General features: G+C 38.6%; 1 protein-coding gene across 1 annotated transcript; it reads left to right on the top strand.

The window, feature by feature from the left end:
• The first annotated feature begins 2,632 nt into the window (after positions 1-2,632).
• LOC146320968 (lysosomal-associated transmembrane protein 4B-like) lies at positions 2,633-21,374 on the top strand. Its single transcript, XM_084725950.1, has 7 exons — positions 2,633-3,073; positions 4,046-4,157; positions 9,007-9,080; positions 10,053-10,175; positions 10,393-10,491; positions 14,503-14,598; positions 19,549-21,374. Exons 1-7 carry the CDS (start codon positions 2,978-2,980, stop codon positions 19,627-19,629), a joined length of 681 nt encoding a protein of 226 aa, XP_084582076.1. The 5' UTR covers positions 2,633-2,977; the 3' UTR covers positions 19,630-21,374.
• Positions 21,375-23,058: the final 1,684 nt, after the last annotated feature.

Raw genomic sequence — 23,058 nt, 5'->3', positions numbered from 1 at the left:
AATCTTAACTCTTACTGTTTTTGCAACTTTCATTTCCAACACAGATGACCTCAAACTTTAACCTTAATCCTACTGATCAGGGCACCCACAGGCCCCAGAGATATACTTTTTGTCAGATCTCACTGGTGCTTAATTCTATCCCAAGTTTTCATGACTTCTTCAACTAAATTGTTGCTGATTAATTTTCTGTTTTAATTTGTGCTTTTTAAAACTAGGAATGTGTTGGGGTCCTGGGGAGTCAAAGTGACTGCAACCAAGCAGACATTACACAATGTGCAAACTGACTAATTTTACTACAATAATAAAGGTCTGGTCTCTTCAGATGACATTAATTACTTGACTAATGTTATAAGAAAGAAATATAGTGATATTTTCACTATAATTGTTGACCCCAGCAGTCCTTGCATGTTAAATATATATGTAGGATGAGGCTGGCCAAGCTGGCCATTTTACATTTAACCTGATGAGTACTGTATAAAACTAGGTAATATGACTGTCAGTAATTATCTGAAACTGATCTGTGTTTTAGTAGTCCCATCAAACCAAACTTCTGTTACACCACTCACTTTTCCATGTAAATGCTATTTGTACATCTGTCAAAATAATTTTTATCCAACATGTGTAACATACAGCTGAGTCAATTAGTTGATTGATCAAATAGCTGATTGGATGAACATTAATCTGCAACTTTTTTCGGAATTAATTACCAAATTTAGTAATTCTTACAGTCAAAACAGTTTTTGAACCACTGATTAAACAAAACAAGCAAACTTAAGTTGTCACCTTGCGTTCTTGTAAATTGTGATGGGCATTTTTTTAGACTAAATAATTATATTGATTATGTGGATCTAGTGGTGAGCTTGCAGACTGCCAACACTTCGTTACACCTTCCCCTTCCAAGCATGTTGAAGACCCTAAGGTGGCCACAAAACTTGCCTGTAGAGCCAGAGTTTGGTTTAGCCATTCTGGGCTGCTGTAGAAACATGGTGGTGCAACATGATGGACTTCATGGAAGAGGACCTGTTCCCTCTGTAGATATAAAACAGCTCATTCTGAGGTAACAAAAACATGATTTTTAATTTCAGGCGATATTCCATTTATTTGTTATTCTGGTAATAAATATCTGTAAACCTTACTGTCTGGACCTTAAAAGTCCCACTGTGAGCAAAGAAAATGATAAACTGACAGCACGTTTTTAAAATGGTTCACTCCCAAAGGCAGAAATATGAAAAACATCATTCAGCAATTTATTCACTTACAGTGATGGTGAAGCAAAGCTCAGACTGTGGAGTCAGAAGTGACTCAACACTCTGGTTTTGCTGTTGACACCACAACTAACAGACTTGTAGATTCTCTCAATGGTTCAGCTGAGCTCATATACAACAACAGCATGTGTCTGACCTGTGTCCAACATGTTTTAAACAATGAGTCACTGAGGGGTTCAGTCCACACACACAGACTCAGTCTCTCCTTTGTGAAGGTGAACCATTCTGATCTTTAAAGGATGACATGGACATCAAGTAATCAATAACCCTTAACAGCCTCTATGTACTTATGACTAGATCCTCCTACATGGATCAATACCACTTCAACTCTAGTGGCTTGTAATTGACAGAAACAACAAAGAGGCATTTCCAAACCATGATAGAAAAGAATCAGGCTTTTGAAGGTGAAGATCCAATAGAAATGGCTGGTGGAGTGGATATACAGCTGTTCATAATATTGGGTGCCAGTGTTTGGTTTGTCCACTCTGGGCTACTGTAGAAACTATGCAGTGCAACATGGCAGCCTCCATGGAAGAGGACCTTTTTACCTTTGTAGGGTTCATTGTAAGGTAATGAAAACACAACGCTTCTTATTTTCATGTGATTATTCATTAATTAAAACATACCTATGAATATTATATTCCTCATAAATCGTACACACTTGAACTTCAATGGAAAAAATGGTGGCAGAGTGATGCAATAAACTATTTTTCACAGCAGTCATACTGACATGAAACAGTTCGGTGGACACAGGTGTTATGCCATGATAGATATTTAACTGCATTAAAATATCTAAAAATGTTGGCTGTATGTTGTATATCTTGTTATTTACTTACATATCCAAAATGTTTCAAACAATGTTCAAACATATAAGTAGCTAACTAATTTCTTCAAGGTAACAGTGTGTTGCTAGCTAGTTGCTGTAACAAATGTCAAGGAAGATAAAATAAAATAAAAAAAAAAAAAATAGATATTTTCATTGGGAAACATTGGGATACGTCAGAGAATGAGGAAGAACGTTGGTGCAAGTGACTAAAGGCAACCTAAATAAAACTTTAACGTTACCCATGCTAATGCTAATTCATGGCATCATCAAACTATGCTTTTTTTTCACTGTTTTAATGTGAGAGACCCCTAGCAGCAGAATTCAGGCTACATATTGTGCGCTTGAGGTCCTATTTCATCTAATGTAGCAGAGCCTTTCCAGTGAGCCAGCATACACAATAGCAGCCAATTAGTGTCACTGGCAACACCTGTGTTTATCCCACTATTTCATGTCAGAGTGGTTGTTGTGAAAAAGATCTATACTGGAGATAATGCGCAAAAATGTAGTTTAGATAATAATTAAGAGAGCCGAAAATCCAAAACATTTTCCTTAAAATGTTATTATACATCATACTAAAAAAAAAAAGTCAACGCAAATTCATTATCGGGGTTTTATTTTGAAACCGGAAATACTGTTCTACCCTGACGCTATCTTGACTCTCGCCGCTCCGTTCCGTTAATCTGCTCACGGTGATAAGTAACGGACAGGTCAGAGGCAGCGGGATCGTGTTCGTCATTCCTCAGTGAGGACGGAACGGACGCTCACCTCGGCTCGGCTCGGCTCGGCTCTGCTCGGCGGTCGTTGACAGGACAGCGGGCTCCGTTTCCTCCACAAACACCGACTCCGACTCTTAAATGCTCGAGCGGTTGTGATAAAAGAAGACAAGATGATGATCTCCCCGTGGGACCGCTGGTACTCCACAAGCTGCTGTCTGTGCTGCCATGTCCGCACAGGAACCATCATCCTGGGGGTCTGGTACATGGTGAGCACCGCCTATCGTCTGTCACTCACTGCACCCATGTACACATCCAGAACATATGTGTGGGAAAATATGACCTCATCAGAGAGCCTTCATGCTGTATGCAGGGTTGATCAATATGCTGGGTTGTTACACTGTATTCCATTGTTATGTTATTTATTATTATATTATCATTATGTTACAAATTCTTAATTCTTAATGGCAGCAAACTTTAAATTATGTATTTGTTGTACTATTATACAGTATAAATATGTATACTGAGGTATATGTGACTTGAAAAGGCCTATAAAGGAGGGTTGTGTAGATAAAATGGGCATTAATCACTGGCTTTTAGGTTGGTTTAACCTCTACATTTGATAGTTATGACTGGTAAGATTTCAGGAACATGAAATAACTCATAATTTGGGCTTTTAAAAAAAGCTTTGATTACATTAGAACATGAAAAACCTATCCTCTTTTTGTGCTATTAAATTCTTTACCTGTGGAATATCTGCCCTTGAATGCATCACTCTGTTAAAAACTGACTGTGCAGGAGGGGGTTAACCAAAACCAAACACCACATGTGGAAAAATCCTCTCTGCTCCCTATGAATAAATTAGCACTTGGCCTCTTCAGGTAGCAGGTTTTGTGTCAGGCTGTCTATTGACTGCAGAGAATTTTCCATTACATTCACCTGATCAATGGGGATGTATGAGTCATCTGCATAATGAGCTGCGCCGGCCAGACCCAAACAAAGGCTTATGTATGTGTCTGCACGTACAGCTGTCACTGAACATATGTGATTTGACTCAGCTGCACTTTTTCTAGGATATATGGTTTTAATTTTGGGGTTTCTTTTGGGAGTCAGATTGTTAGAATACCTTCAGCATCTGTCCTTTTAAGTTCCACCTGTTCCACTGTCTCCTGCCCAAATTACCCTCCGTCTGTCTGTCCATATTGTTGCCTTTATCTGCCCATATGTCCTCTCTCCCTAAGCTCATCAATGCCGTGGTGTTACTCATCCTGCTCACAGCGCTCAGTGATCCTGAGCAGTACCACCTGACCAGTGCCGAGTTGGCTAATGACCTGGATGTCATGGATGACGCCAGTAAGTAGCCCAGCTGGCCCAGTTGGCCATACTGTAAATGTTCCATCAGTTCAGTCTCACAACACCACTATCATATGAATTGTTTTGGATTTTTGTATTCCAATTAGAGCCAGACAAATGTACCGGTTGGACGATGTTATCGGCTGATGTTGGCCGAGCACAGATATATATAACTATGGCTGTACATGTTGTCTGATATGTGCCAATAAGACAGAAAACTTTTTTTGACAGAAAATAATACAGATTGGTTTTGGTTCAATTACTTTTACAGGCAGCATTTTATGTATATTTCTTCTTAATTTTTTTTGCTTTTTTTCTGCATGTGTTTTTTCAAACAATGTATTAAAATGTTGAGACAACTCAAAATTTGAAGGCCGCTTACTGTGAGACATTAATGGATTTTGAGTCAAAATCTTTAAGTTTTGAAATAAACTAAAAAAAAAACCTGCTAAACTGTAATCTTTTGTTGAGATCACTTACTTTTCTTCCTCAGATAAGCTTGAATCTTTAATTTTTAGAAACTCAAAAAATGTATTTCAAAAAGTGGTCACAGTGAGCTGTGAACCATATCTGTCATTATTTGTGCAATATTAAAATATTAACAATTATTCACTTTCACTTCAATGAGTTTACTCAATAATTTCTGAAATACAGTTGTGGGGGTTTCTAAAACTCAAATATTTGAGTTCATCTAAAGAAGAAAGGTAAAATTATGTCAACAAAAGATTAGTAGTTGGTAGATTTTTTTCTAAACCTAAGAGCTACAAGATCTGTTGTAGTAAGTTACCTTGAAATTTTGAGTTTTCTTAACTTTTTCATTTTTACGGTGTAGTTATTTACAGTTAGTAAAAAATTCCAGTAAAAGTTTAGTGTTTCAAGCCCATTTTAGGATCATTGCAATATCAGCAGATATATTGATAGCTGAATTTTTTCAAATTGTAAATTTTGTGCATTTTCCTAAACCAATAGTTGAAAATGTTTGTAATAGAGTCAACATTAAAAATTTGTATGATACAAAATGCACTTTTTCCCCCTCATTTTAATTTTTTTTTCTCAAGTTTTCTTATTCAACAATGCCTCTGTCAAATGAGGCACAATTACCACCACTTCTGGATTATTCATTAATTGGTTAAATTCTTAACATTGATTAATATAATAATGATTAATCATTAACATATCCATTCCCTAATATTGTTATCGACAAAGGTCCCAAAAGTCCAGTATTGTTCAGGTCCTCATTCCAATATCTTGGCAGTTTTTGTTCATATAATTAGATTTGTTCAGGGTAACAGCCCGTTTGCATCCTGTATGAAACTCCTCTGTCCTCTGTAGTGTTTCGGTTCCACCTGAGACTAAATCTCCTGCAATTGACTGTGACAGATGACTTAATCTGTGCTTGGCGGGGTGATAGGCTCAATAGGGTTGTCAGGTGACTAATAGAATGATTTATCGTGTTATTACAGGGACCTCACACATTTGTGTAGACGACGGGCAGCGCTCCGTTTTAAATCAAACGCCTGAAACCACAGACACGCGAGCCTAATGTCCATCTGTGCTGAGCGTTTGAAAAGCCTTCTTAACAGAGCAGGTGCACACTGGAACAGTCTGGAGGTGGACCACAGCACGCACGCTGCTGGTAGCCTCTGATTGGGAATGACTGTATTGTCCCAGTTCCAGGGGATTAGGGTGTCCCATGATCCATGACTGCAGGCTCGGCCAGCCACTGCCTGCCACCCCTGCACCAGGAGCCTGAAAAATGACTTCTGCTTGCAGGAAGAAGAACGCTGTAATGTTGCTCACTTATTTTAGTCCTGAACAACAAGCTGTAGAGACAGTTTTTGTGTGGTTTTGGAATTTTTAAACTTCTGCCGCTCCATATTGGTTTGAAATATGCTGCTAATGCCACTGAATAATGAATCTGATAATGAACTAAAAGTGATTCTACATTTTTCCAGCCAAATAACTCAGCATGTGTTCGATAGCCTACTGTGCTCTGTTGAAAGAGACACTAGTCATTATTTTTGGTGCATTGGCTCAAAAATATAATTCAAAAACAGCATCAAAGCTTGTACAGCAGCCAGTTAGGGCATCAACTCTTCATAGCAGGACATTAAGCTGTTAGACAGACAAAAATAAGCCACCAGGCAATAAACAGCGCTCTGCTATTTTATCATATTATTCTGCTGTTTTATTGTCGATGCATTTGCAAAACTGAGTATGATATTTTAGGGAATATGTTTATTTGCTGTCTTGCTCAGAGTTAGATGAGAAGATTAGATGGAATAGACCTTTTTCTTTGCAGCTATTTTGACATGAAATAGTCGGGTAAACACAGGTGTTACAAATGATACTAATTTAGGTTCCATTCCATCCAGGTCAAACAGAGTCACAGTGACGCCATGTGTGTGTTGGCTCACTGGAAAGGCTCTACTACACTAAATGGAACGGGACCAAATTAATATGATTGGTAACACCTGTATTTGGTTTATTTGCTAACATGAAGACTAAAAGCAGTGGCTTACAGCTAGTGTCTCTCCAAAATACTCCAAAATACCCCACCCAACTCCTCTAAAGCTAACAAATTAAAAGTTCCTGTTTGCCAGGAAATAGTTACTCCACATGCTGCAACTCCCCGTAAAACTCCAAATTATTGTTTTATTTACATTTGTTTTGTGTCCAGATTAAACAAATGAGATTTAATGTGTTCATTAGTGAGCTTTAGAGGAGTTGGTAGACAGATTTTGTTTTCTTAAAACAGAGCCAAGCCAGCTGTTTCCCCCTGCTTCCAATCTGTATACTAAGCTAAGCTAGGGTAATCTCTCAACGCTCTCATTTTGTTGTTTAGAGTGAAACAGCTCTAAAAATCCCTCTGTATGCTACACCTCCAGCACCAAATGACAGACAGACAAAGTTAGTGACTAGCTGGTGAACTGTTCAGCATCAAAAGAGACAGACATTTTTGTGAGAAGTTTGTGGAAACCAAAAACAGTGCTAAAAGGAGAATGAAGAGTGGACCAGATAGCCAGACACATGACTCCAAATGAATGTGAACTTTGCTCCATATCTGCTGGATGCAAGTATAGGCAACTTTTTGTTAACACATTCGCCATACCAATTTAACAGGTGGAAGCTGACCAGCAGCCATATTGATATGAGGTAATAGATAAAGACAGGTGTTACCAGTGATACTAATCAAGGTCCCATCCCATTTCATTTAGCAGAGCCTCTCCAGTGAGCCAACATGCAAAACAGCAGCATTCTGACTCTGTTCCTGTGTCCTGACCTGTTTTGCTCGTTGTGCATGCTGTCCATCAGAATGTCGGTCTACTTTCTCCTTTCCTGTTTTCTTTCTAGCTAGTTAAAGATTTATGTAGATTAGCTAGCTAGTTGGCTAGCATTTTGTCTGTCTGACTCGCTGGCTGCACACTGCTGGTGTAAGTCCTACCATTGGCTGCTTGCTTCAAGCGACATCACAGTGTCTGCTATCTTTGTTTTCAAAGTCCCTGGGAAACAACAAACCATTATCTTTTCTCTTATAGTCATGTAGTCATTTTAATGCCAGAATTCACATCCTGATATGCAAATGTCCCACCAAAACAAGTTCCCCCTCTGCACTATTTTGCAGCAGCACCATTGCTGCATCCTGTGCTTAGCACCGCCCAAGACGTTTGTGATTGGTGTAAAGAAATGCAAACAAGGCAGGATGTTTTTTCCCATGTAGCAGAATGTGTATGCATGGAGCCAGACCTTTCTCCAGTGTTGAGTGCTGTGGAGAGAGGACTGGTTATGCTGATATTATCCTATCACAGCCTCGTTAGTGTACATATTCTGAATGTCCCAAGTTCACGAGTCATGAACACGACTTCTGATGTTGTAACCACGAGTTCACGAGTTCCATTGGAAAGCAGTCACTTTTACAGGTCCCCACGCAACATCCTGTCACCATCTTAAAATATGGCCTTCTTTTCAGCATAGATGAAAGGAGCACATAGCATATCTAAGTACAGGAAACTGGAAAGAGAAAGTGCCAAACTTACCCAACTGTTATTGGAGCACATAGTGAAAAGGGGCAGGACTTAGGAAGGTTTATTAGTATCATTGGTAACACCCATGTTTGTCCTACTATTTCATGTCAAAATGGCTGCTGTGAAAATGGTCTATCTATGCTGTATATCAGTGTTGTGTTCACTGCCTCCAGGTGCCCAAACCCTCAGTTACTGCAGGGTTAAAACTATCTCAGCTTGTTATTTGACATTTCAGGCCCGGTGCTGTTTCCTCTATTGTCTGAGTAATTGGTGTTTGATTTTCCAAAGGTCTGATTCTGTCTGCTCTGTTGATATTCAGCTAAATGAGACTGTGAGGAAGAAGCAGCATCCTGCCTCTCTGTGTGCTTTCACAAGTCCATTTATGAGCAAATGGTATTCAGCCTGTGACTCAGAGCTAGAAAATATTCATTGTCAGTTGATAATAGATGTACATGGCATTTTAATGGGTCACAGGACAGAGATGTTGCATTCACAGAATTCTCCACTAGTTCCACATGCACTGTATTTTGGTTTTGCTCAGTCGGTGCTGTCCTTATGTAACAGAGTGATTTGTTATGTTACGTTGAGTTGATGCGAGGTCAGGCTCACATGGAGCGAATGACAGAGTAAAGGTTAATTCCTCGTCTGGTTGACAGATGCAGCTCGTCATTTATCTTCTGCACAGAATTTATATCCCCCAGATCAGCTGAACATGATGTTGTGAACATTTTTCAGAATTTGATTTGGAATTGAATGTGCCTCAACTAAACTGACCCTCTACTGACCATGACTGACTTTTAACTCCCACTCTCTGTCTGCTGCAGACATGTGCATCGCCTCAGCCATCTCTCTGCTGATGATACTCATATGTGGAATGGCAACATATGGTGCATACAAGGTAAACTGATGATTCATTACATTTTTATTCTGTTAAACCCACACAGTGCTGCTGATTACAACTAAAAGTGTTGTGCTTTTACACATTAATTAACACTCACTCAGTCAGGGGTGTGCATAAGACTGTCATTACACTGTCATAATCATGTCATGTCATGACACCTGTTAATGACTTAACTGTTGTCATTAAGTGTCGTTTGGTCAATTACATCGTTTTTAATGCAAAGTTGACATTAGTTGAGATGTCTGTTATGACAACTTGACATTAATCAAGCCAATAATGTCTTTGTTATTACAACTTGACATTATCTAACTTTAAGACACCATTTAGCTTTATGTTTTGACATTACATTATACTCTCACACATGGCTGGTTTTGATGCTGGACAACAGTTTCTTAAAGTCTGATAATGTCAAGCTGTCATAACACAAACATTATTGTCTTGTTACGTCAAGCTGTCATAACAAAGACATCATTGGCTTGATTATGACATGTTGTAATAACAAAGACGTCATTAGTTTGGTTATGTCAAGTTGTTATAACAAAGGCATTATTGGCTTGGTTAATGTCAAGTTGTCACAACAAAGATATCTCAAACAATGTCAACTTTGCATTAAAGATGACATAACTGACCGAATGACACTTAATAACAACAGTTAAGTCATAAGCATTCATAAAGACCCCCTCATGGTCATGAGAGGTGTCATGACATGGTTATAACTATGTTATGACAGTCTTATTTTCAAACTGTTTGAAAAGTGATTTATGTTACCAGTCTGCTGCTGTACACATTTACACATCTATTTCTGAATTCTTTCAAACATTATTATTACCTTAAACACACCGTAATCTCCCTGCGACCCAGTTCCAGCTCTGATTTATGTCCACAGCGTTGGGTAAAGAGCTCAGCTTGATTCTCTGCTAAAATACATCTGCCTATCCTAAATCCCTAAAATATATATCTGTGTTTCAGCTGCGTGCTGCCTGGATCATCCCATTTTTCTGCTACCAAATATTTGACTTTGCTCTCAACACCCTGGTCGCTGTCAGCATCGTGGTTTACCCAAACACAATACAGGATTACCTGCAGCAGCTGGTAAGAAACCTCCAGAGTTTTCCTCTTAAAGGTGAAGTCAGTGGTGTCTAACAGCAGGATATTGACCTCTTTATGGTTCACATGGGTTTCTGTAAGCATTTGACTACTTCCTGTATCATCGATGTACAGCCACAGCTGCCTCTACTGTCTAATGACTGCTGCTCCTTTCACCTCAAGTGAACTCACTGCTGCTTCTGTTCCTCTGACTCCTATGCAGCCTGATAACTTCCCCTACAAAGAGGAGATCGCTGCTCTCAGTAACGTGTGCTTGGTCCTCATCGTTCTGCTCTTCATTGGCTGTATCCTCGGCTTCAAGGTAAAGATTTTCTCACCCCAATTTACATGTGTAGCAGCACTTTGCAGGCATGCCAGGCTTATATTAGCAGCACGACACATTTTCTCATGACAGAAAAGATGTATTATGCAACCTGGTTACACTGTCTTGGGCTTTTTATATAACTTTCTGCCCAGATGCGACTGTGTGATATGTTAAGTGGAGTGGAAATAGATTTTTAGTTTTCACCATCTCTGAGGAATGTAGACTCCAAAATATATATCAAAAAATATTGCTATGTTGTTAAAAATGTTTTATGTTTTGTGTATTTTTTATGGGAGCTGGATGGAATGTCTTTGAAGGTTTTTGGCAAGATCATGAATCTCACAGCAGACATTGTTGACTTATTATATTGAGAAAATCATTAAATATAGGGCAGCCTTGATTATTTTCCACTTTTGATTAATCTACAGATTATTTTCATGATTAATTTAGTCAATAAAATGTCAAAAATGTGTTAAAAAAATGCTCATCACAATTTTCCAGAGCCCAAAGTGACATCTTAAAATGTCTCCTTTTGTCCAACCAACTGTCCAAACTGCCATAAATGACAAAGAAAAGCAGCAAATCCTCACATTTAAGAAGTTGGAACCAGTAAATGTTTGACATCTGTCAGTTAACATTAATGATTCAACTGTTCCAGTAAACGGTGACAGTGTGAAAAGGAACCAGCGTGCACAATACCCTGAAACCAAAGCAGCTAAATGGAATTCAGTCGTCAGTACTTTGATTATTTACTCGTGTGGTTTTCCTACTGTGACATGTCAACATGTCTGCTGTGAAACAGGCTGATAAAATGTGGATCTGCTAACACTTTGTCTGGTTTGTTGCTGTTGGCTTTCCCACATTACTGGACAGGTTTAATATCACAGTGACAGATTACTTGTCAATCACTTGTGTATTTTTAGCCATGCAGCTTGGCTCTGGGGACGGCAATGTCAGTCAATCCACCACACGGGCCAGACTGAAATATCTCAACAACTATTGGATGCCATGATGGTCATGATGTACAGATATTAATGGTACTCAGATGATGAACGCGAATGACTTTGGTGATCCCCTGACTTCTGGTTTAGTGCCACCAGCAGGTCAAAGTTTTCACTTATCTTAACATCATGGCTCCCAGATGATGATCAGGTCTAAGTTTTGATTTGTCCAGTGCTTTGATTTAATTGATACTGTCATCAGTCTAAATGAGTGCCTAAATAACTTAATGTAATTGTGTTAACTTTTTAGCTAGATAGCAAACAATTTTTTAACTTCTTAGCTAGCTAGTGAACAGAATAACGTTTTGCTAACTTTGCCAACTAGCAAACAATACAAAATTTTGTTAACTTTGTAGCTAGTTAGCTAACAAAGTAACACTTTTCAAAAGTGTACTTATATATTTAATTTGGGTAAGTAAGCATCTCTAAATCGATTAAACACTATTCAAATTTGGTTCACATCAATAGACTTGAATTTACTGAGCAGAGATTAGATTTTAATTGTGCAACAGAGCTCTGGTTATATTTAAATGTACTTATTTTCAAGCTAGTCTTGCTAAACTCTGATGACAACTAATTTTAGATTAATTTAACCTTTGTTGGTGTGGCCCAGTCAGTCTTGTTTGTTTGTATTACGAAGCTACAGAAGATGCAGTGAATCTGTCAGATGGGTTGTGGTTATGATTCAGTTCTGCCAATAACCAAAAACATTTTTAATTCTGTAATAACTGACGTTAAATCTGAGATTTTAAAACAAACTGCTATACTTGACAGCAGCAGTTGATAACTGCTGTAACAATAGTTTAGACTGCCATAGATAAAGGAATTTTGGAGTTGGAAACCCAGTGCAGTACACTCAGAATCTGTTTGTCTGTGTGACTGATGGAATAATTTGCTTTGCACCATCAGCATCATTATCATGCTGTCAGAATCATGTGCAGTGGCCTGGGAGCTAAATTGAGTGATCTCTGCTGCTGCAAATGGATCTCTGCATATTCCTGCGGGGGCTGTCGAAATAACCTAGCTGTCAGAGCATTAAGGTAGCTTCTTAATTGGGTTACTATAGAAGTTGGAGAGCTCAGTCTGGCTCTGGTTTGTGCGAGCGGATGGCTGTAGCAGATGGTGTTGTGTTTGGCTGAGGAGTTCCAGTAGCAGGCTGCCTGCTGAGAGCCAGATGATTCCTGGATGACAGAGAACAACAGGAACTTGTTTTGCTGCTCTCAAGTGATGTATATAATCCTCAGATAGAACCTGTAAACAGACTGAATTCAACAGGTGAGTGAATGGATTATTATCTGTGGTTTATGTGCGCTTTCTTCCGTGTTAAAGTTTATTTGGATGACACACTTTTATTACTGTCTCTTGCGCACTATGAGACTTGATGTGCATGTTATTGTGCCATCTGTGTCTGTCTGTGTGCAGGAAACACATGACAGAAATGTTACACTTACACTGCAGTTTCTCTGGAGATGAGATAACCCAATTATATTTTGGAACACCTTGGCGCGTACCTCGCATAGTTATAAGGACAACTATTTTTCTTGAAACTACAAGACTAAGAGTCTACAGCCAGCTAACTCTGTGAGATGTTCCTGGCACACTGGTGCCTCAAAGGGATAGTTTTGGGTTGTATGAGGTACTTATCCACAGTCAGTCATAGTGTATTACTTACAATCAATGCTGTTGGCACACCTCCAGTTTGTAGAAGTACTGGTATAGGAAGCTAAGCAGTGCACTGCTGTGGACAGGTTCATCAGCAAAATGTATTTTAGCCACCTAAAAAAATATATAATTTTAAGTGTAAGCTACAGTGGCAATAAATAGTATGTGAACCTTTTGGAATTTCATGGTTTTCTGCATTAATTTGTCATAAAATATGTTCTGATCATCATCTAAGTCAAGTGCATTGACAAATATAAAGTGCCTAAAATAATAACACAAAAAAAATCTGGTCTTTCGTGTCTTTATTGAGAACAACCATAAAAATCTCATAGTGCTAGTGGAAAAAGTATGTGAATTCTTGAGTTAATGACCTCAAAAAAGCTAATTGGAGTCAGGTGTTAGCATACCTGGAGTTGACTTAGATGACAATCAGATCACATTTTATGACAAATTAATACAGAAAACCATGAAATTCCAAAAGGTTCACATACTTTTTCTTGCCACTGTATATTTAGAATATTTTTACTGCTTTAACCATGCTGTCAGACAGGATTTTTCAATGGGAAACTGCCACTTACAAGCCAAATACCACTCTGTCCAAAGCAACCAGACTCCTTTGACAAAAACAGTCATTTTAGCCTCCAGAACACAGGAGTTGCTGGTTTACTGCTGCCTTGATCTGTTAGTTTGTTTGTGTTATTGTGTGACTGTGGAATGGATTCAACAAAGTAGTCCAGCAACTCCTGTGTTCTGTGAGTCTGTTTATGTCTGTTTATGATTAAGGAGTCTGGCTGCTCTGGAGACAGCGATATTTGGCTTATATATCAGCAGGTTCATGTCGTAAAAGGCTGACTGATGGCAAGGTAAACTGGCGGAAATACACGATAACACAAACAAATCAATCAACCGATTGAGGCAGCTAAATCTCAGTTTACGCTAAACTTAGTTTAGCGTTTTAGCATGCTGTTAGCTCAAAATACTGCTGGGGCTGATGAGAATGTCTGACAATACTGATGACAAAAGTGTTAAGTAATGGTCTAAACAGAATTTCATGCCAATCCATTAAACAGCTGTTAAGATGTTTTGAGTCTTGACCAAAGTGATGGACAGACCAACATTGACATCCACAGAGCCGTCTCACGATCGTCTCTAACAACCAACAACCACACCAACATGTGTGTTGTCATGTGAAGACAAATATGTTTACTCAGACTCATTAACCAAATCATTTATTATGTCCCATAACCCTAAGTAGTATCTCTGATTTTGTTGAATAATACATGATATTGACATTAGGCAGTTGAAACCTCTGATCTGTTTTTGTTCTCTGTCTGTCTGATCTCAGGCCTACCTGATTGCATGTGTGTGGAACTGCTACAGATACGTGAGCGGCCGGGGTTCTTCTGAAATCTTGCTCTATGTCACAACCAACGACACCACAGTAAGTCATCCCTGATTACACAGTCAGTCATGATGCATATATTCCAACATAAGACTTGAGTGTTAGTCTGTCTCTCAGTACTCTCTTCATCACTCTGCCTCTCTGTGGTGCTGACACCACGCTCTTTGGTTCTTGGTGAAACAATGTGAATCAAATTTTTAAAAACTGTAACATTTGTTTTTGAGAAGGTGTAGTAGTTTTCTAAAACTCCTGGGAGCTGTAGTTTTTCACAGACAAACTGAAACATGAGTAAAGAGTGTTTTGTCTGGGACTATTTTTAGCTATGGATTAAGACACATTTAGTTCCCTACTGAGAGTTAAGGGCAGCAGGACAGTGTGTGTGGGATTGAATCCAAATAAACTAGAGTGTGTGTTCATGGCAATGAAGAAACAAGTCACCCAGTGCAACTCTGTGGCTCACTTATGATTTTAAAGTTCCTGTGAAACGGCTGTGTGTTTCCTAGCTAGCCCTTGAACATGTAACGGGATAATGTAATCTTGATATAAAAAAAGGTAACTGTATTCCATTACAGTTACAGATAAATAAGACATAATCAGATTACAGTAATTACAGATTTAGTAAAAATGGTGATTATTGGTAGGAAAAAAAATGCTTCACTGGGTGGAAATTTCAGTGTTTTTGTCTTTAAATCAATCAATCAATGAATAAATTGCGCACAACAAAGGACCGAACAGCTGGACAAACTGTTAAATCTAACAATGAACATAGAACACTTACAGCTGCAACGATCAAACATTATTCAACTATTGAATTAATCTGCATGTATTTTGATAATTGATTAATTGTTTTGAGTGATTTCAGCTTTTTATATGTGAATATTTTTTGTTTCTTTGCTCCTCTCTAGCAGTTAACTGAATATTTGTGCCGTATAGATCAACACATATGTGATATAAACACATGAAACATCCATTTTGACTTAATGGGAACTCAGAATAGATTTTGGACAACAATGGAGCTCTGTGACACAGAACAAGAAGTTACATCAGACTTGGTAGTAGAGTCAAATGTTGTAGGTTTTGGTGTTTTTATTGCATTTGTTGATAATAACAAAAACAAACAAAATGAATATCTCCTTATCTGTGAAACAGAAAATGGAGTTTTGACACAGAGCTGCGTCTATGCTCCGGTTGGCTCTTCAGTTTTCTCAAAAGTTGCCCTGCAGTTACACAAAGCCAGTAGAAAAAAAAAGTATTTTTGTGTCTGTCAGACCACCTGTGTGAATGTTAATCACATTTTCCAATGAGTTGTTACAAACATTTTTGTGCAAAGCTGAACAATCGTCTGAACACTCTCACTTCAAGCCTAATAATACAGACATGCCTCACATGCAGTGTGCAGCTGAACAAATAACATTTGTAAGTGTTAACTGTAAGAGAAATATTTCCACAACAGATTAAAATGTTTGACCAGCAAACCAAGTGATTTACAACTCAGCAGATGTTAATAAAACGAAGTGGAATACATGAGAAAAAAAAAAGATCAGTGTGTGCTATATGTTACCATATTCATAGTCCATTAAACTATCCTTTATGTCTACATTATCATCTAGAGATTTAACATAAAAACATTTAATCTTGATTTTCTGCTTCTTCCACATCCAAAGGCAACAAATCAGCTCCCGTGGAAAAATGATTTCCTCACTCGATCCAGACCACATGTCACATTTTCATGGTCTGCGTAGGTTTGTTCTGCTCGGGCCAGTCTGGCAGCTGTAAAGTCATCATGTTGGGGGAGGAAGGAAGTATAAAGTTGGGCTGTCGTAGCAGCTACTTTTACACAGCAGGCGAGCACGGATGAATGAACAGACCTGAACAGAGAGATGAGGCTCCACGCTGGCAAAGTCATTATGACAGTGGCTGAGGCTCAGCAGTAGTACAGTAAGTAAGTAGCTGTGTCTGGGTGTTTCTGGGGCTCCTGTCAGTGTCCTGTTGCCTCTGGCCTTCTGACCACTGCAGCCACGCTGCCCACACACTTATTAGAATCAGAGATGGGAAGTGACTGACTACTGTACAGTACTGGCATTATTGTACCTCAGTAGAGTTAAAGGTATCTGTACTGTACACTGTACCCTACATTTGAACACAAATAATAACAATAATAATAAATAATAATGCATTTTATTTAAAGGCTCCTTTCAAGGCACTCAAGGACACCAAACAATCACAGATTAAAACGAGTAAGACAATAAATGTCCAGGGCTCACAAAAACAACAAGCAAAATACACATTATACAAAACTCAAATGAGGCAGAATCAGAGTATGCCAGTTTAAAAAGGTGCGTTTTAAGACGGGATTTGAAGGTGGAAAGAGAGTCAATACTGCAAATTTCTTGTGGGAGAGAGTTCTAGAGGCGACGGGCAGAGCAGCTGAAAGCTCTGGCTCCCATGGTAGACAAGCAGGCAGATGGAGTTGGATAGCGAAGAGGATGTGAGAGTGCAGGAGGGAGTGTGAATATGAAGGAGACGATGTGGTGTTTGACAGGGAGCCAGTGAAGCTGCTGAAGGACAGGAGTGATGTGCTCTGTGGAGGGAGGTCAGGTAATAATTCAGGCAGCTGAATTCTGGACAAATTGAAGTTTATGGAGGCATTTGTGTGGACAAGACCAGAGAGGATGGAACTACAATAATCAAGACAGGATGTAACCAGGGAGTGAACAAGAATGGCAGTGCTGTGAGGTGAGAGCGATGGGCGAAGACAGTTGATATTGAATAGATGGAAGTATGCAGACCATGTAACATGGTTCATGTGTGCTACGCAGGAGAGTGTGCTGTCAAGGATGACACCCAGATTCTTAACCTGAGGGGAAGAAAGGACTGCAGAATTGTCAGTGGTAAGGGAGAAACTGTTAGGTTTGGCCAGAATGGATTTATTGCCAACAAGGAGTACCTCAGTTTTATTGTTGTTGAGTTTGAGAAAGTTGTCTGAGAACCAAGATTTAATTTTCAGTAAGCAGTCAGAAAGGGAGGTGGGTGGGAGAGTGGAAGTAGGCTTGGTGGAAAGGTAGAGCTGGTTGTCATCTGCGTAGCAATGGAATTGGATGCCAAAATTCCTGAAGGGGTAAATTAATAGCTAACTTTGCAGCCAGTAAAAATGTTCATCAGAGGGTGACTTTTTACTTTCAAACTTTGAGTACATTTTAAAGTCTCTAATTTTTCACTTTTTAACTTGTATAAAGAAGTTCAGTCAGTGCTTCTACTTTTACCACAGTCTATTTTACTCAAGTTGAGTAAAGAAAAGAGTATATATTCCCCACCTCTGGTTATAACTAGCTATGCTTTGACAGCAGGGAGAAGAAAAATAAGGCTTCAGAAACACTAATGAGCTGTTTTGACTGTCACCAAATGCGTAACCGTAAAGCTGTGAGAAAATGAGCTGTCAGTAGCTCGCTCCTTTACTGACCTCGCCGTATGTTGGGTTTCACAGGTATTTTGAGAAGCCTGTGCTGCTCCTCCGACTGAAACATTCCACACAATCTGAAACAGTCCAACACACTCGACAGCTTTACACACTGTGTGATGTCCTGATGGTTAAAACACCTGAGCTGTAAAGAGAAACACAGGAGGCCACTCACCAACTCACTGACATCATTAGTGAAAAGTGCCAGAAAAACAGCAGCCTGCCCCTTTATTTCCTCACATTAGCCTCACCTCTGTAGATATGTTTTTTCAATTAGAACCAGACACATTCAATTAAAGCTCCCCACAGACCACAGACAGGTCTGTGGCTGGTGGTTAGCAGCTTGCGTGTCTGTACATCAGTTATACAGTGGTTAGGTCATAGGTCAGCTAATGTGTTCCATATGAGCTGAATTCCTGGACGCACATAAACGTCTCTCAAACCCACACAGTCACAGTCATAGTCAGGTGCATTATATGGCAATAAAGGAGCAACAATGAGAAACCCTTAAAAAGCATGGGTGTTCACAACTGTCTAAAATAATGCTCCCTTTAGATGCTGTTAATTCTATGCTGATATTTCTAAATATCAAATTGCATTTTCAGCTTTCCAACATGAGCACTAGAACTGAAGGAGGACCAATAAAAAGTCACTCTGAAGTTAAGAAAAGTAAATGATAAAGAAGCTATAGTAGTTACAATATTATGAACAGCTGTATATCCACTCCACCAGAAAATTCTGTTGGGTCTTTACCTTCAAAAGCCTGATTTGAAAATGTGTTTGCCATTTCTGTCAATTACAAGCCACTAGAGTTGAAGTGGTATTGATCCATGTAGGAGGATCTAGTCATAAGTACATAGAGGCTGTTAAGGGTTATTGATTACTTGATGTCCATGTCATCCTTTAAAGATCAGAATGGTTCACCTTCACAAAGGAGAGACTGAGTCTGTGTGTGTGGACTGAACCCCTCAGTGACTCATTGTTTAAAACATGTTGGACACAGGTCAGACACATGCTGTTGTTGTATATGAGCTCAGCTGAACCATTGAGAGATTCTACAAGTCTGTTAGTCGTGGTGTCAACAGCAAAACCAGAGTGTTGAGTCACTTCTGACTCCACAGTCTAAGCTTTGCTTCACCATCACTGTAAGTGAATAAATTGCTGAATGACGTTTTTGCACACCTCTGAGTACAAGAAGGCCCAGGATGGACTGATGAAGTCCAAAAAAGGTTCTTCAGAAGCAACTGGTTCTTGATAAAACCTCAGCCCTTCAAGAAGAACCCTTTTGGAGTTCTAGCCAATCAGAGTGAGATTAGGGCGGGTCATGACCTCACTTTCCTGGGGGGAAATAAATTTGTACAGGAAACAGTAACGGAGAAGCTTGGCCAAGGTTTCTCAACTGTCAATGGAGCACAGAGTGAAAAGGGGCGGGACCTAGGAAGCATTTGATTGCACCTGCTCTGTTGCTACATCAGGTGATAGAACAACTCGCACCAACCAGATCCTGTTTCTCCTCTCCTCTCTATCTCCAGGTGCTGCTGCCTCCGTATGACGACAGCGTCAGCATCCCTCCAAAGCAGGCTCCTCCCCCTTACACCACCGCTACAGCATAAACGCATTACCCAGCACCCTGCTGACTGGACCCTGCTGTTGTTAAAGACCCCAGCGAAATTTATGCACCACACTGCCTCTCCAGTGTACAGTATATTCATGGATATATTGTTGCTACACACACACACGCACACACACACAAACACACATTACAGTACAGCCATGCATGCACTGACACATATCATCTCACACACACATATGCACACACCTCTACCACCACCGTGACCTCTCATCCCATCCTCTTATTTATTTATTTATATTATTGATACTGTAACTCCATGTATCTGTTTCTGTGTATTTCCAGATATGATGTGCATTTTTATGCATTTGAACCTGGCTGTATTAAGGCACTAGGGAGTTTGATAGATGATTCTATATATTTTTATTGATTCTACTTACTGTGTAATGTAGCTGTAATAGTATTTTATGTGTCCAGCCTTTGATAGACATGTTTAACTTATGCACAAACGCAAAAGTGACGATCTTATTGCCCACAGTACTGAGTGAAGAGTCATCACCGTGTGTGTTCTGTTTGTCTCGTCTCTGCTCGTGATCAGGGTTGGATTGCCTTTATTCATAACTTTCTCTCTGATGGGGTGCCCTTTATTGATCCAAGTGTGAAGCGTCACCTTGACTGGAAGTTGTCCCAAAGAAAAGCGTCTGCCTGTATTCTGACATGATCAAAGAGCAACCTGGTGTATATCCAACATGTCATCACCCTCTGTTACTGTTTTACTCACCTGCAGACAGAACTGTCTCATGTTCTAAACATCAGGAGTGTTGAGCTTTATGACTTTTAAATGTAACTGTGTGTTTCTACTGATTGATGAGAAAATGTCTCGGGCTGCTATTTATCTATTTTGACAGCGCAAAAGTAGCACTGATCTGGAATCAGTCTGCTCTTTGAAGTCTTTGTGAACGAGTTGGTCGAGGGAATGTGGTGCAATGACCCTCTATGTCCAGGAGCTCGATAAAAACAGACCCTGGTTGTGTTTTTTCAGTTACGCCAATGGGAGCTTCTACACTGTAAAAAAGAAAACAGTTGAGAAAAATTTAAATTGTAAAGCAATCAGCTGCAAAGCCGATTTCATATTCAGCTAATTTATTATGTTAAATTTGGATTAACAAGTTCACTCAGAGTTCTGTCTTAAGGTTGTCAAAATTATTATTCAGATCTACTCATTTTCTTAAGTTCAGAATACTTGAATTATTACATTTCGTGAACTGTAAATTGTGTGTTCTTATTTGATTTGCATATACAGTATAAGTCAAAGACAAAGTTTGTAAGTATTTTTTATGCAGTGCTGTTGACATATGTTTTCAATCTGTAAGTACACACAGTTTCCAGTTCATCAAATGTGACTGTTTGATGATTTTATGATGTTTTCTTAGCTTAGAGACATGAGTAGATCTGAATAGTGATGTAAAGTTTGACAAACATAAGATCCAACAAATTAGCCCTTAGTTGAGTCAAGTCAAAAAGGCTTAGCAGCTGGTGGCTGTGTTTTTTTTTTTTTGAGTCTTCTCAACTTTTCATTTCTTTCTTTTTTTTTTTTTTTTTTTTTTTTGACAGTGTGGTTTGTGTAAACATACAAGTCTGTTTCACCAGATGCAGTTATTGGCCAGCTGCTCCCTGGACAACCCAAAATGTTCTGTGAGGACACAAAAGTCAAACCCGAGGACTGCTGCTGGATGAAAAATAAAGATGTGACATTTATTTGTCTATTAAAATCTAATTTCACCGACAGATGTTTGTGTTTTATTTTGAAGTACAGGCTTGAGTTATTATTATTTTGCAGTGTGTTTCCTCATTTCTGATTAGTCTGATTAGTTTTTTATTTAAAAATGTTTAGTTTTAGATTAGTTTTTATTATAATAGTGGGCAAGATGTTCAGACACAACACTTTGTGAAGGTAACTGACTCAGTCATGTCACTATAAAAAATATATATAGGAAGTTTGTGGAATCAACTAATCTTCTCTCATTAACTTAACATAAAAATAAAAGTTTATTTACTCAAGTTAATTAAACTTAATATTTTTATATATATTAACTTATATATATATTTTTTTATTTTCAGAACACTTCAGAACTGATAGATGAGTTATTCTAACTTGAAGTCTTGACTTCTGTTGAGTTTAATGAATGTACAGTACAGAGTTTATTCAACTCATTAAATTAAGTTTCTAATGAAACATGACTGACATGTTGGCAGACTTCCCAGCATGCATCATTTCAGAGTTTTCCTAAGACCCCTCTTTTTTTTATCATTTAAAGAAAACATAATACCTGCTTGTGTCTCTAACGCACTTTCTACCACTCAACATAAGTCATGGTTGCTTATAATAATGAAAACACTGAACCATGATGAAGATTACTTAATTAAAAGATAATTAATTATAATAAGTGTTAAATGCTATAAATGTTTGTCAGTGTGACTGAAAAGTTGTTGGTTCAGCTTATTTTCTCATATACAACTTTATTAATTATCAAGTTCATTTGGTTAGAAAAGTTTTATTTGTTTTGAATCGTTACAAAATTACTTCAACTGGTCTTTACAAATTCATTCAACTTAAAATTTTAAGGCAGCCCAGACACCAACTTTTTAAAGTTGAAACAATTCTTTTTCAGTTTATTTTTTTACAGTCTTAACAAGCAATGCACCAGTGCCTTCTCATGCATATTGTTGGCAAATTTGACCAAACTGATGAAGACTGAAACCAAAGACATTTCTTGTGTAGTTTTATTTTATTTATTTAATTTTGTAAGTACATAATATTGTTTCAGTCAAGTCTAGGTTTTATTTGATTTAACTAAAATGTTTTTTTCACACCTAATTTTAATTTATTGTTTAGTTTTAGTTAACTTTGATTTTTTTGATTGTTTCTGCTCGGGCAGATGTGCCCCTGGAAACTCTGAGTGAGAGGTGAGTGTGTATAAAAGTGCTCATTGTGTGGCAGGCAGGCAGGCAGGTAACCCCACAGTGGGTGGAATCATGGTGACTCTGCTTACGAGGTCTTTCCATAAACTGCTGCTCAATGAGGATGTGGGGAGTTCATCCAAGCATCACTTGTAAAATTACAATACAGCTCTTTGACTGTGGCTGTGACCTGTTAGACTGCAGGACACAATATAAATCAACAGTGTTTCCTCTTGGAGGAAAGACTTTAACCCAGGATACTCAACTTGCTTTGCCCGGGGGCCACTTCAGCAAAATGACTGGAGGACGGGGGCCGATTAATGAACAAATACTAATAATTATGGTGTTTATCAGATAAAATGAACAAACATTTAAAAGGTCTGCAACTCATCGTTCTTTGAGATTCTTAATATTCAAATTAACTGACTTATAAACTTATTCACTGAATTTAATGCAAGGACTGACAGATAAATCAGACATTTTACTGCATTTGCTTTGGCTAACCTTTTAA

Source organism: Lutjanus erythropterus, chromosome 9 (genome assembly GCF_056507025.1).
Source record: "Lutjanus erythropterus isolate fLutEry1 chromosome 9, fLutEry1.hap2, whole genome shotgun sequence".
NCBI classification, from domain to species: Eukaryota; Metazoa; Chordata; class Actinopteri; order Lutjaniformes; family Lutjanidae; genus Lutjanus; species Lutjanus erythropterus.
This window is presented reverse-complemented; position numbering and strand designations above follow the sequence as displayed.